The sequence below is a fragment of the Panthera leo genome, chromosome D3 (genome assembly GCF_018350215.1).
Source record: "Panthera leo isolate Ple1 chromosome D3, P.leo_Ple1_pat1.1, whole genome shotgun sequence".
NCBI classification, from domain to species: Eukaryota; Metazoa; Chordata; class Mammalia; order Carnivora; family Felidae; genus Panthera; species Panthera leo.
Genome location: NC_056690.1, coordinates 86,369,874 through 86,385,348, shown reverse-complemented (window position 1 = coordinate 86,385,348; position 15,475 = coordinate 86,369,874). Strand labels below are relative to the sequence as shown.

General features: G+C 42.9%; 1 protein-coding gene across 7 annotated transcripts in view; it reads left to right on the top strand.

Moving 5' to 3' along the window:
* Positions 1-15,475, top strand: part of CD226 (CD226 molecule) — an 87,259-nt gene that overhangs the window by 9,279 nt on the left and 62,505 nt on the right. For 5 of the 7 annotated variants that reach the window (XM_042910493.1, XM_042910498.1, XM_042910492.1 and 2 more), the window contains 2 exons: positions 4,271-4,342; positions 4,597-4,935. In XM_042910493.1, coding sequence (XP_042766427.1) covers positions 4,297-4,342; positions 4,597-4,935 — 385 coding nt within the window. In that variant the 5' untranslated portion in view covers positions 4,271-4,296. Of the gene's footprint in view, positions 1-3,576; positions 3,782-4,270; positions 4,343-4,596; positions 4,936-15,475 lie in introns of all 7 variants that reach the window. The other 2 variants (XM_042910496.1, XM_042910494.1) reach the window with 1 other exon arrangement.

Sequence of the window (15,475 nt, the reverse complement as noted above, 5' to 3'; positions counted from 1 at the left end):
TTAATGACTTCCTTGAGGATGAAGCTCTTTTGTACAGAACAGCTCTATTAGAAAGAAAACCTCAAGCCAAAATTCCTTCATAAATCATGCAAAAAATGGCTCGCTACACCACAAAAATAGCTCAAGCACAGTCTCTATTTGTCTTTGGTTAGATGCTGATGAATAGGGCTCGTCCTTAGCCAGCTTGTAACGGCCGAACTCGGCCACAGGTCTTTCTGCGCCTTTCATTCGGATCTGTAGCCTCCGGGTCCCCCGACTTTAGTCACCTCAGAGTGCGAGCGCCCGTCCGCTCTCTCCGCCTCTTGACCAAGTTGGCTTTGGACGCCTTGGGAATGAAGGGGTTACTGCAGGCTATTGTCAGTTCTTCCCCTTTTTCTCCCAATGCTCCCAAAGCCCTGATTCTTTGCTGCCGGGGGGCAGGGGGTGGGTGGGGATGGAATTCACTGAAGGTTGTAGGAGCCCGTGAGAGTGGATGATGCTATGTTACATCTAATGTCTTGTAGGATCCCCGGTCAGTAGGTTGTTGGACACATCTGCTGTGTCCCTTTGTCCCTCTTACCTCTCTACCTGCTCCTGTACTAACCTTACCCAATCCTGACCACACACACACCATGTATGTATGTGTATGTGTATATATATAGCATTAATACAAATAATGTTTTGACATTTGGTTAATAAGCACTTAGTGATTCCTTACATCATAAATCACATATCTGACAACTGGACTGCATTCTGTATCATCTACTTCCATCTGTTGGAAAGTTGTGGCACAGGTGTGCGACAGGGCTCTATTCTCAGCATGTCCCGTGAGGCTCAGTGCGCGTTTGTGGCCCAGGGTGGTTGAGGGGCCACGTGATATCAATGAATGCAAGGCCAACAGCAAAATGTGGTGGTTTCTGGAACTGGAAAGACCTGAGGTGAATCTGGATTCTTGCTGTTCTTATTGAAGTGAAATCCGTACATCCTAAAATTTAAGGGCACAATTGAGTGGCATTTAGTACATTCACCATGTGCTGCAAATACTGTCTTTATCAAGTTCTAACACATTTTTATCATCCCTGAAGAAAACCCCATACCTTATGCCGTCACTCCCCATTTCCTCTCCTTTAAGCCCCAGACAATCATCAATCTGGTTTCTTTCTTTACAAATTTACCTATTCTGGGTATTTTATATAAATGTAATCTTGTAATTTGAGCCTCTTTGTATCTGCCTTCTTTCACTTAGCATGATGTTCTCAAGGTTCATTCATGTCACAACAGGAATCAGTATTTCATTCCTTTTCATGACTGGGTAATATTCCATTGTGTGGATATACCACAATTAGCTTATCCATTCTTCTGTTGCAGGACATTTGGGTCGTTTCCACTTTCCGGCTTTTGTGAATAGAGTTGCTATGAAGTTTGGTGTACAAGTATTTGGGTACTTGTTTTCTGTTTTTTGGGGGGCATAAACCCAGGCGTGAAATTGCTGGGTCATACGGTTATTGTGTTTTAACTTTTTGAGGAACAGGCAAACTGTTTTCCACGGCAGCTGCGCCATTTTACATGCCTACCAGCTGTGCACGGGGAGCTCACCGCTCTACATCCTTGTCGACACTATTATTTTCCTTAGTTTTGATTATAACCATCCTAGTGGGTGGAATGTGGTACCTCTGCGGTTTTCATCTGCATTTTTCTAATGACTTGTGACGCTGAGCATCTTTTCGTGTGTTTGTCGTCCGCTTCTGTATCCTCTTTGGAGAAATGTGTATTCAAGTTTTTGCCCGTTCTTAAATTGGGTTCTTTGTCTTTTTGTTGTTGAGTTGTAAGAGTCTTTTATATATTCTGGATCCTAGACCCTCATCAGAAGTATGATTTGCAGAAATTTTTTCCCATTCTTTAGGTTGTCTTTTCACGTTATTAATAGTAAGAGATACTAAGTATTTTGAACGGGATAGACCATGCAGTGTCTGTCGCGAGATCATTCTAGGTACTGTGTGTGTGTGTGAAGGGACACAGGTCTGTGGCAGCACTTGGTGGGTGCAACAGGGGAGCAGTTAGGAGGACACTTTCTTGAGGGCTTCGGGAATTCTCGGGACTGGGTCTAACTTAGGTTTTATAGCTTTATTTTCTGTCAGTACCTATCAAGAGGAAGTTCTGTAATTAATATTTGATAGATGGAATTAATTTTCTTGACTCAGATATAAATCCTCAATGCTCTTGCCATCTCAATCCATTCTCCACAGGCATCCGGGCTATCTTTCAAAAATGCAAAACTGTCCACATCACTTCCCTCTACAAGATATTTAGTGACTCTGTGTTGCTGTCAGAGTTGTGATTATTTATGCCCTAGACATGCGTCCCAGGGACTGTGCTTGGTGCCAGAGTTACAGATGTAAGCTGGATGCCGTGGCTTCTGATGGCCAGGTTTGAACTCCTCCCTGGGTGTCCAAGATACGTTCAGTCTAGACCTGACATAGTTTTTGTCCCTTTCCCACCCCCTAGACCACAGTCACACCATTTCCTGAAAATGTCCTATGTTGTCACACCTTTATCTCCTTCTCCTCCTTCTCTACTTATAAAGTGTGAGGTTGGAAAGCCCAGAACTGGTGCTTTTTTTTTTTTTTTTTTTTTTTTTTTTTTCCTATGAAACCTTTCTGAATCTATTAGAATGAATTGTTCCCTCTCTGGGCTGTCATAAAACTTGTTCAAATTTGACTTCTATAGAATTATCAGGTTTTATTATAATAGACTACCTCTGCAATCTGTCTGAGCCAATATATTACTGTGTGACTTGAGGGCAGAGACCAAGTCTTTCTCATACTTGCATTTCCAGGGTCTAAGCAGGGTACCTGGCACAGCTCCCTAATATTTTGGACAGATTGGTTTTTCTTTTTTTTTAATTACTTGCAAAACAGAGATACCTCACCTGACTTCATCGCACAGCTGTTATGGGTGCAAATAATACTGTAGATGTGAAAGGTTTTGGCAAATAGAATGCTATGCAAATATAAGGTGGCAGTACACAGTACTATATGTATTCAGCAGAGTTTTGTGCTGCTGATTTCTTGCTTCTTGAAAAAGTTCCCACGTGAGATACTCATGCTGAGCAGTGGACACCTACTGATAGACTTTGGGACTGAACCAGAGGTTCAGAGTTGACCTTAGGCAACATGGTCTTTACTCATTCATGCTTCCCCTTCTTGCCAATTCTTACCCACCTTCTATTTTGACCCTCATCAGGGCTAAATGCATTCATATAACTCCTCTCATTATAGAGGCAATAATGCATTTTTTTTTTTGATACTGACATGGATGATAGGTTCCTAACAAGTCCTTAAGAAACCAAACTGATATTTTACATGAAAGGGAAGGGAACAATGATGAACTTAAAAACTCAGTCACATTTTGATATTGTACAGAATTCTATAAGATGTAACCCTTGGGGAAAACTGGGTCAAGCCTACCTGGATCCTCTCTGTACTATCTTTGCAAATTACTGTGACTCTATAACGATTTGAAAATAAAAAGTTAAAAAAAACACCCACAGTGGTAGATTTGTGTCTCTCCTGAGCCACGATACTTTTGTATCTTTAGGGCCTTCCGTGGTCCCTTCGTCACCTCCGAAGCAAATGCCCGAGGTCAAAGAAGAGGTAGAAGTGAAGGGAAGGCCAAACCCAGCAGCAGTCCACACGGGTGGAGCCTTCTAGCATCTGGAGCCCGAGGCCCCTCCCCCTGCCCTCAGTCTCTGCTCCAATGTCAAGTTCTCAGTAAAGACTTCCTGGGCCTTCCTGTCTAAAGGGTAACACTCCCACCCGCCTTGGCTTATCCCCACTTTCCTGCTTTGTTTTCCCTCATGCACTCACCACCTATAACTTACATATTCTACTTTTTTATTTCAGTTTCTGTCTCCTCCCACTAGAATGTAAGTTCCATGATGGCAAGGACTTTTTTTTTTTTTTTTTTTTTTTTTAAATTTACTGTTGTATCCTTATTGCCTAGAGCAGAGTTTGGGAAAGAGAAAGCCCTCAGCCACTCTCTGATTTGTTCAATGAATGAATCTTTGTAGAAATTAAAAGCTTGAAAATAAGCTATTTCCCCGAGAGAGAAGTGATTCAAATCTGCTCATCCCTTGTGCGAGAGCAAACCTGACTTTGAAGCTAAGACCTTTTTCCTGTGTTACACTTCAGAAAAAGAAGACACTAGTGATAATATCTGAGAGGAAGGAAGCAGTGTATCGTGCTGGGCCTCTGCCTGTAACATTATAAAAATTGTCTTTTTTTTTTAATAGACCAGTCTCCCAAACGGTTTCCAGAGATGGATTATCTTGCTTTCTTCTTGGCTCTTGTTCACATATACAGAGGTAAAGATAATGTCTTCATTTAAAAAATTTACTTCTTTTTTAGTCTTATAGCATGGCATGTTTAGAATTTATAATGCTCTTTATTCGGCTCAGATAATTTCTCACTTGGTTCAGGAAACCTACAAGTTAAGTTAGAAACTGTTAGCCATTTGCTATCTTGCTAGGTCTTAGAAAGCTTAGAATAAGCTTTAGGGATCTATTTGGTGTTTTAATCATCAAGCCTAACTGAATAAATGTGATGTTGTGCGTTTCAGCTCTATGTGAAGAGATGTTCTGGGACACGACTGTTAAACTGGCTGAGAATATGAGTCTAGAATGTGTGTACTCATCACTGGACACCTTAACCCAGATGGAGTGGTTCAAGATCAATACCACGGACAGAGAGTCCATAGCCATATTCAGCCCTGCCTATGGTGTGATTATAAGAACACCCTATGCTGATAGGGTTTACTTCTTAAATTCTACCATGGCTGCTAATGATATGACCCTGACCTTCCATAATGTCTCTGAGGCTGATGTTGGCTACTACTCCTGTTTACTTCATACTTTCCCATATGGGCATTGGGAAAAGGTGATCCGGGTGGTTGCATCAGGTAAGTGGACATTTTATTTACCCGTTTACCCATCTACAGCATTTGATTCCTAAAGCCCAAGTAGAAGCTATGAAATGCTTTATCATGTTTTCATGGTATTTTCCAATTTCACTTCTAGATCTTATGATATCGTTGCTCTAAAGAAATTCTGTGAATTAATTTCATCTTTGTTCATGTGCTATCATTTCTGAGTAGAATAAAACCTCACAGATTTGGGTGTATTCGGGGAAAAGCTCAGGTTTGTACTGTCTCAGCCATGACTCAAGCCTAGATTTAACTGACGTTGGCAACGTTTGGGTTCGGCAGCCGGGCACCTCCCCTTCTGCACGTCTTTCCAGCAATGGGATGCGGCTTCCTTCCACCAGGCACTCCGAGCTGGCTTCAAACCCTTTCTGTAACACCAAATCTAGACTTATTAGTGAATCTGAGCAGAGTTCATACGCTGGCGTCATTTTTAGCTTCATGCAAATTCCACAAGAGAGGACCCGTCAGAAATTGTGAAGTGTCATTTCAGAAAGAATCGAACGATCTCTTGGATATTTTCTGCTGTGTCTGTCAGGGTCTGTGGTTTGGTGCGTGGTGAGTTGATCCTTCAAGTAATAGCCACATGGATTGGGTGTGCTATATGAGAAAAACGTGGGTTTCCTAGCCTTTGCTTTCTATATGACCTTATGTTAGCTGTTCGATCCCTCTGAATCTCAGGCTTCTGAATAGCAAACTGAGTTAATAATACCATTCTCTTTGTTGAATGCCTTAGGGTTCATATGGTTAAAGAACTTGGCCTATGGTAGTCAGGGAATGGTAGGTATTATTATTGTAACTATGATTATTTCCTGTGTTTTTGATACAAAATAACTATGAAATTTTCAGATGCCAGCAATAGTCTAGGGAAGGAAATAGTTTGGAACTCTGTGTTTCTTGTCTGGGGCCTCTAAAATTATATCCCAAGTGGACATTCAGCAGAACACATTATGTGACATCTGCTAGAGTGCTTTCTTTTTAAGGGATGCATATTACAAAAGAACAATTTATGATATTGTGTAAGGGATAGCAAATGGTCGGAAGGTAAGAAAATTTCCCATGTGATAGTTTTTTTTCTCTGTAGCTGTAGCTAAGCTTAAAAATGGTTTCGTGTGCACAAGTGAAGCTTACAGAGTGTCTATTAGCAAAATCTCTTTAGTGAAAGACTTGCCACTGAACTCCTCATTCGCTTAGCAGTCAGGTGTGAAGTCCTGCCAGCCAGTTTTTAGTGCATCCACCACTTTTGATGAGCAATGAGAGAGTTGGAGTAGCTCTACTCTTAAAGGAAAGGGAGCTACTGGGTACCCGGCTGGAGCCACCGAGGCCAGAACGAGATGGGATCCCCCCACCCTGCGTGTGGCAAGCTTTTGCAGTTCGGGTCCCAGATCAGGTATCCCAGTTTCTGTCAAGGAATAATCAATGCAAAACAGGTAGACTAGAGGCTCCCGGGTGGCTCAATCGGTTAAGTGTCTGACTTCGGCTCAGGTCGTGATCTCAGGGTTTGTGAGTTCGAGCCCCGCATCGGGCTCACTGCTGTCAGCACAGAGCCTGCTTCGGATCCTCTGTCTCTCCCTCTCTCTCTCTGCCCCTCCCCTGCTCTCTCTCTCTCTTGCTCTCAAAAGTAAATAAACATTAAAAAAGAAAAAGGTAGAACAATGGTCACCAAGCACGGGGAGGTGGGGAAATAGGGAGCAGTTGTCAGAGGATACCAAGTTGCAGGTACGTAGGACAACTCCACCTAGAGATCTAGGTGCCCATGAAGATGGCAGTTAATAATATTGGACTGAATACTGGACATTTCCTAAGAGAGTAGATTTCAGGTGCTCTCACCACAGAAAATGGTAACTGTGAGAAGATACGTAAATTAGTTTGATTATAGCAGTCGTTGCATGCTGTTCACATATGTTCATCCAATCACTGTGTCGCGTGCCTTAAATATATAGAATAGTAATTTGAAAAGAAAAACACCAACAGCCAGTTTGGCCTCTTCTGAAAGTTTAGGACAGAGGCTAGAGCTCAGATGTGGAGAACTAAGTTGTGATTGCCAGACCAAGATAGGGTTTTTAGTGTCTGTCATGTGTGAACAGTTTCGGCAATACTTTTCCTCCTTTTATCATCCAGATATATCGCTCCTGCTACTTTTGTGAGGTTAGGAAAAGGCAGGTCTTTGCCTTCTCGGGCTTTTTCAAACATAATGCTAGGATTCTCAGTCAATCACTGGTGAAAGAAAGGAGTACCCACCTATCCACCTGGTTGAATTCTTCATGATGGTTTCCTTTTTTTTTTTTTAATGTTTATTTATTTTGAGAGAGAGAGGCAGGGAGGGAGGGAGAGAGAGAATGAGAGAGAATGAGGGATAGAGAGAGAGAGAGAGAGAGAGAGAAGTACAAGCAGGGGAAGGGCAGAGAGAGAGAGAATCCCGAGCAGGCCGTCAGCATGGAGCTCAACACGGGGCTTGAAATCATGAATCATGAGATTCATGACCTGAGCTGAAATCAAGAGTCGGATGCTTAACCGACTGAGCCACCCAGGTGCCCCTTCATTTTTTTAAAACTAAAAATGATAGTGAATTTAAAAAATATAGTAGCCGTATTTCAAAGTTAACCTTATATGTACTTAAAGTCTTCCGTGTGTGTTTTATTAACATCGTATCAGGACCTACAAGTATTGCACACATGTGTAATATAAAGAGAGAGTTGATGATCTACCTAACAATACAAGGTTGGACTTGGAATCCAGAAATCCCAATTTGTATAATAGGTTGTAAGAACTTCAAAAGGATAAAGGAATTGAACCACATGCTTTCTTTAAAAAAAATTTTTTTTAAATGTTTGTCTATTTTTGAGAGAGACAGACAGAGTGCAGCAGGGGAGGGGCAGAGCGAGAGGGAGACACAGAACCGGAAGCAGGCTCCAGGCTCTGAGCTGTCAGCACAGAGCCCGACGCGGGGCTTGAACTCACAAGCTTCGATATCATGACCTGAGTGGAAGTCGGATGCTTAACCAACCAACTGAGACACCCAGGCGCCCCGAACCACATGCTTTGTATATATACTAATTTCTTCTCTTTGCTGATCGCTTGCTGTCTATGAGGAATTTGGCCGATATCTTCTCATTTAACCCGACTGCACACTTGGATGTGGACATAACCTTGATTTTACAGGCGAGGACTTGAAAGGTGGTGAGGTCTAATATCTGCCCAAGTTCTCAGACTTTGTAGTGTCCCACTGGATAAAGTTGTAGTGAGAGGACAGAAGATGATGGTGTGGGGGGTCATGGAGCCCTCTGGGCCCTCCAATGAGGAGACATCAACCATGGTACATCCTTGCTGCCCCAGCCCCCACCGGGGGCTTTCAGCCCAGAGCTGAAGAGCAAATTGGACATCTTATCTGGATAAATGGTACTGTTAATGCCAATTTGTGTTAAAATGTGTGTTAACTTCACAACCAGCATTTCTCAACTGGTAACCGACTGAGAGAATTTAATGGTAAGAATGGCTGTATTTATTTTACTGCTTCAAGGGAAAAGATGCTGAGGTGGCTGGGGAGGTAACCTTTCGAAGGCATGCCTTTCACAGCAGAGTTGGTGGTGGAGGTGGGATCAAGCAGAAAATCGCTGCACGCCGTGTGTCTCTGGCCTCGCTGGTCCGTTCAAGAGAATGTAGTTACATTTATGGAAATGCCCCCCCCCCCAGAGGGTGGCCCTCCCCAGTATTCCACCACCTAACTTTCATTGGGTGCCTCCTGGGTAGGAAACAAATGCCCTCTCCTTTAATGCTCATGAGACAGCATGGCAGAGGCCGTGTGTTCCCGTCATGCAGCCGGAGAAAGGGTGGCTCCGGGTCACTCACCACCTCGAGGTTGCTGAGCATCAGGTGCAAGCAGCTGATGTCTGTGAGGTGCCAGGAATGAGACGAGAAGGAGCTTGAGTCCAGCAGGGTGATGAGGAGGCTCAAGAATCAAGTGCCGGGCCCTGACGACTTGGAAGGATTTTTTGTAAGAGAGAGAGACGGGTGAGGGAAGGAGGAAAAATGGAGAGGGGGGTATCTTAGGAGTGCTGACAGCACGGAGATGGCACCGGGGGAGTTGAACACCCAGGTAGGAAGAGGGCAGGCACCTGTTTGACCAAGCACAGAGCCCCAGCGGGAGGTTGCTCCCGCCCTGGGCTGGCCACCCCTCACTGCCGCGAGACGTAGGCTAGAGGAAGAAACAGGGATGCCCACACCAGCAAAGGGGCTCAGCGTGTGATGCGCTGGGGTCCCAAGGAAGGTTTTGGACCATAGGTTCTAAGTTGAAAAAGAGACTTGAAGCCCCCGGAGCAGCAGAATGTCAGGCAGAGCCCAGGAAGTTTGGTCAGCCCAGGTCTTGCTGTGCCTAAGGGAGTCTGAACTTCATTCTGTAATGTAGACCATGGGAAGCTACTGAACATTTTTCACAGGGAGACACATAATAAACCAGTTCTTTTTTTTTTTTTTCACCACCTGCAAGATTAAGTTAGTTGTAACTTCTAGGAGGGGAGGAGTGTAAGGTCAGGTGAACAAGTAGTATTCTACTGATTGGAACACTTATCCATTGCCAGTAGGAGTGTAAATTAGTATATCTATTGTATTATGAGTGCTGGTAATATTCAGGTTCTCCTGAGAAACAGAACCGACAGGATGCGTATGTAGATAGAGATTTTTTGATATGGAATTGGCTCCTGTGATTATGGAGACTGGCAAGACGGAATCTGCAGGGTGGGCCAGCAGGCTGGGGCACCAGGAGAGAGAATAGTATGGATGAAGTCAGAAGGCAGTCTGCTGGAGATTTCCCTCTTACCTGGGGAAGTGAGTCTTTATGTCCTATTCAGGCCTTCAACTGATTGGATGATGCCCACCCACATTATAAAAGGGCATCTGTTTACTCAGAGTTCACCAATTTAAACGTTAATCTCATCCCAAAACACCCTACAAATTAACGTATGAAATTTACTATCACATCTACTTCAGAAAATGATACAGCATTAGCTAAAGAATCCCATGTCCTATGATCTGATAATTTCACTCTGTTAGATGTCCTAGGGATTGTCCACATACAGGAGAGATGCCTGCAATGTTTGTAGTGGCAGTGATTGTAATAGCAAAAAAAAGTGCATGATCACTATACTAAATTCACCAACGGAGATGAATCTTGGGAATATCTTGTTGAAAAAACAAGCAAGTAACAGCAAGTTACATAAGATACGATTTCTTTCCTGTAAAGTTTAGAAACATGCAAAAATGAACAAAATGTTACTTACAGATATAAACATGCATGGTAGTGCTGTAAGGAAAAGCAGAACTCAAAAACATGGACAGCAAGGGGCAGAACTGGTAAGGGCCACACAGGTCTTCAAAATTCAGAGTTAAGAGGTTTTTCTTACACAGGTGTTTTATTTCGCACTTCTCTCAAAAATTTTTTTGGAAATTTCTTTATATCTATTGAATTTCTAATATAAACAGTAGAAAAGGATGCGATTGCAATTTTTAAACAGTTCAAAGATAATTAAGTTACAGAGGAGATCCTCATTCTGATTTGGCATGGAGGTCAGGAAGAGGGAAAACAATGTTTCCAAATTTTTATGATTGAGGGACTGAAAAATAATCATTTCTTTAAAAAGATGGGGAATTAGGAGACCGACTTTGCTTGGAAGAGGGGGAAAAGGTCTAGTTTCAGATGCACAGAGTTGTAAAGTAGGCTGTGACCAGCTAACAGTTGAAATCATGGAATGGCAAACCAGAAGGAAGCTTCGGATTGAAAATACCAATTTTGGAGTCATTTGGATGCTCAGCCGGCACTTGTGAAGAAGACGGTGACTGAAGCAAGTCCTAATGGTTGCCATGGCTTTCAGGGCTGACCACGTTGAAGTGAGGGGAAGCATTCATGCTAAGAATAGAGCGGCCATGGGGAGAGGAAGGAAAGGAGGGGCAGGGAGAAGGGAGATGCCAGGTAGGTGAATTATTGTGCAAGCACAGCACAGGTTTAACTGCCTTCGTTCGCATTTATAGGCGGGGTTCATTTTCTAGTGCTTAGTGTTGGCTGTATCCCCTGGTTTTCACTCTGACTTCCCACGCTCCAGCCCCTATCTCAACTTGGGCACAGAGATGTGCCTTACTCTCTCCTTTTAAGGGTTACATTTTTTCCTGGGCTATGGAGACTCCCTGTGTGTCGCCCACGCTGTCTTCAAAGGCTCTGTCTCTACTCTCTTCAAGGCCAGGTGTCCACTCAGGACCTCGAAGCTGACAGAACAGCCACACTTGTCTTGCATTCTCACATAATGTTTCGGCTAGCGGCGCTAGAGGGGAGAAGGGGCTCTTTTAATACTGGGGACTCCAGAACCCATGGCAGTACCAAGAAATTCCTAATGTGAGGGATTCTAAAGACCGTGCCAGCCTCTATTCTGATTGGCCTTAGGCCGACCCAGAATCATCATCAATATATCTTTCCTCTGGCTACTTGTCTGTTTTCTAACGTTGGGGTGATGTCAGGATTTAATTTTATTTACAGCTGGAAAGGGGAAGTGCCCCAGACTTGGCTTGTGTGAATGTGTGTGCTGACTTGTGGGACTGAGTTTATTTATTCTTCAGCTCACACATCAAGTCTTTATTGAGAACCTACTATACTTGTGTTAATGTCTGTGGTTTAGAAGCCAGAAAGACATGGAACTTAGCTCTAAGTAGTATGCAGAGTACTAGGGGAGATAAAAGCTATGTTTGGCAAATTAAAGAGTGAGTGCCAATGTAGTTCAGAAGATAGAATTTACTTTTTGCCAGGAAATTCAGGATAGAGTCCCTGAAAAGGGAGCATCTGAAGTTAACCTTGAAGGCGTTAAGTTAGAATATTTGAACATGGAGGTAGGAGGAATAACATTTCAGGAAAACTGTTTTAAATATTATCTACAAAATAGATATCTTTGGCTCTACTTTGACTACTTTGCAAGGTAGTTTTCATTTTCTGAAAAAGACTCTAACAGCAATACCAGCAACAATAACAGTAACAGCCAAACCTTTCAAATTGAGCCAACATGATCGACTCTGATCAATAATTAGCACAGTTTATTCTGATTTACAATTTGTGGCTTGGTTTATTTCCACATGTTGACTTAATGCTTCGAAAGGCTTAGGAACCTACATATATGATGCAATTATATTTTATAGCCTATCCTAAGATATTTGCACACTTGGATTTCAGCTTTGGTTTTATCGATCCCAAATTCAGGAGGCAGGAAGAAAATGTATGAAAGCAGCACTGTCTTGTTTATTAGTGACAGGTGCAGAGTGGTAGAGGGAAGGCTTGGTCTGAAGGTTACTTTTGCTTGTCAAAGAAGGTTCCAGACAGGGCTGAGCAGGCCACGGGAGGAGAGGCTTTCTTGCTCTCCTGTGACAAGGGTCACCAGTGCTTGCCAGCATGTTTTGTCCTAGAGTGGACTGTGAATTCTCCCAGAGAGCTTTGCCCATCAAATGCATGTCTATCACTTTGAAGCTGGTGGTTTTGTTTTGTTTTGTTTTTTTAATGGGATGGAGAAATTAAAAAAAAAAGTTTCAAATCTACTCCTTAAAGAATTAAGACATGAAGTCTCTCAAGGTACATTCTTACAAGCTCAGAAATAAATTATGGAAGTTTTCTTGGATACATGTACACACACACACACACACACATATAGGGAATAAAAAATGTTTCTATAAACTGTTACATTTCAGCAGTTTTTCATTTAGGAAAGAAAAAAAATATATTCAATGGTACCTGTAAGAAATAGTCAACTGATGAAACAGAAACATTTTAAAGGCTTAGAAATCTCCCTCCTTAATAAAATAAAATAAAATAAAATAAAATAAAATAAAATAAAACAGAACATAGAGAAGCAGATGATAAAGAACATTTTTAAGACTCGCAAAAGCAAGTTATGGTCGCTGAACTTCTCAAGGGTGAAATTAATGGGAATCTGAAAGTGGAATACTTACCGGAACCCATGCCGACGTTGTTTTTGTTGATTTTCTTTCCATTTGTTAAGCCAGGGAAGACCATGCTTGGGAGCACATATCACCATCCGATGCAACTTGGGCTTCTGGGGAAAAGCTCTGTATCAAAAATCAAAAAGAGAGGGGTGGGGGGAAAGGTAGGGTGGAAGAAAAACCAAACCCTGAAAACAAGACAAGCTGGATTGATAAACAATTAGATTTGACAATAAATGGCTGAAAAAGTGTAAGACACAGGCCCAGGCACACATTTGGGGTTTGTGAGAACACTGTCTTCTGTTTGTCCATCTCAACGCAGAGGCCTCTCTCCTCCTCTGCCCAGTCTTTTAATTTTATTTTTATCTTAGAGAGAGAGTGAGAGCATGCGAGAGAGCACACGAGTGAGGGAGAAGGGCAGAGAGAAGGGGGAAGGGGAGAGAGAATCGCAAGCAAGGCTTCATGCTCAGTACAGAGCCTGACACGGCGCTCGATCCCATGACCCTGGGATCATGACCTGAGCCAAAATCAAGAGTCGGGCACTCAACCGGCTGAGCCACCCGGGTGCCCCTGTATGCCTGGTCTTTGACACGTGTCCTCTGTGGCAACGTCCAGAAGAAAACTTTTACTCTAGGCATACTGGAAAATGTACTCAGGCAATCCAGAGCAGGGGAGTGAAACTGGCTGTGATCTTCTCAGCTGTTTATGACATCAACCCCACCCTTCTTTGGGTAGATATTTTTATTTCCAAGATGACCGTAGGGCAGGGGTGGGTATTTGGCTGAACTGCCTGAAGGGAATGAGCTACAGCTGAAGTTTAGGAACAACTTTGCCCCGTGGCTCTCGAAGACTTTATTAGTGGAGGTGGAGGTTGTTTAGGGCTCTGGTTCCCCTTCTTTAACTTCCAGCGATCTGGACAGCTCTCCCCTGTCTACCACAACTGCTGGCTCCCCAGCGCCCAAGGTGGTGCCACTTCAGTATCTGGACCGCATTTCCTCTTCAGAGTGGGTGCTGGTGGGTGTGGGTGCCGGTGTCGGGCGGGGACTGTGGTTCATGTGTGAGTAAGAGCTGTCCAAGTAACTGGAACACTCTCAGCCCACACATGTTGGTCGAGACTCGTCCCCTGCCCTGAACCATCTCAGCTTCTGTATTCTTTCTTAAAATTCCTCTCATCGAAGGTTGAAGGCCATAGAAATCAAGCCTTGTTCTCCAGCACTTTCTCCCTGAAACTTCTCTAGGATTAGCGGGTTTGTGTCAGTGAACCTTCCAAGAGACCTTACGGGAATTTGCCCGTTGACAGATCATAGTACGTACCGACTGAGAGGAAAATGATATTTTTGCATCTCGTAAGATAAAAATGTTGGATTTTTAGATATTTAAAAACAAAACAAAAAGAAAAGAGGTCCAGGAAAAGGAAGTAAAATTCTGAACTGAGCAGAGGCTTGGGGGCTCCTCTGTCTTTCCCTGTGAGCGAATGCTAACCTGTGCCAGGTTTTTTGTTTTGTTTTGCTTTTTTGTTTCTTTTTTTTTGAGCATTGAGAAAAGAACACTGGGTTTCCAAGCTATGCTCTCTGTTGCAGGTTTTTGTTTTTGTTTGGTTTTATAGGATTGGGGGTTGCAGGCAGGATGGCTTTTCCTTTCCTAGGAGAAAATTTGTGAAGACGTTTAAGGTTTTGAAACCATTAAGAATTTTAAGACTATCAAGTCAATCCTTCAGGGATCAGTGCAAAATTACTCCCCCAGGCAATATCTCTTCCACTTACTCCACCATAGTTTTAATTAAATAACTCAGCTGATGGGGCTTTTGGCACTTCCCATGAGAGATCGTTCACATTCCAATAAATCTCACTGTGAGAAAATTTCCCCTGACTTCAGCTATTTAACCAACTCACATTTTCAAAAGCAGTCTTCTTCACAATGTGCCCAGAGAGAAAGGCCCCTGTCCCATTGAAGATTCTTACAAAAAGCTTTCTAAGGATGGAGCTCTGATATGTAATATTCACATTTAATAGTGCTGTAAATAGCTCACATGCATCATACCTGCTGATTTTAGTTGGATGATGATTGTGGCCAATACGAATGAAGTCTGGGCATGAGTTCTGTGAGCATTTATGTGCACCACTTAGCTGGGAGAATACTTAAGAAACGTAATGTTCTCATTTCAGCAGACCAGCTCTTAAGAACATGTTTGTCCCCTTTCTTGGCAGGCAACATGAAATGCTGCATGCTACCAACACTGACATCTCCAGAATAGTTTAGGGAAGGAGTGTGTGTGTGTGCGTGTGTGTGTGTGTGTGTGTGTGTGTGTGTGTGTGTATTCTTTGTGTATAGGATAGTTTCCTTCCTGGCATATAAAGAACCCAAACCTTCAGAAAGTTTTAGGTCATCCACTTAATTCATTCCACTAATGGATAGAGTACATTTACTTCTTTTTAAACTGGATGCTACAATTGGAAGCATATCATTTTTCATCTGAAGAATAGCCAAGGAATTCAACTAGTATCTCTGAGACAGAGCTTGGGGACATTAGAGTGTGTCCCCAGATGAGACC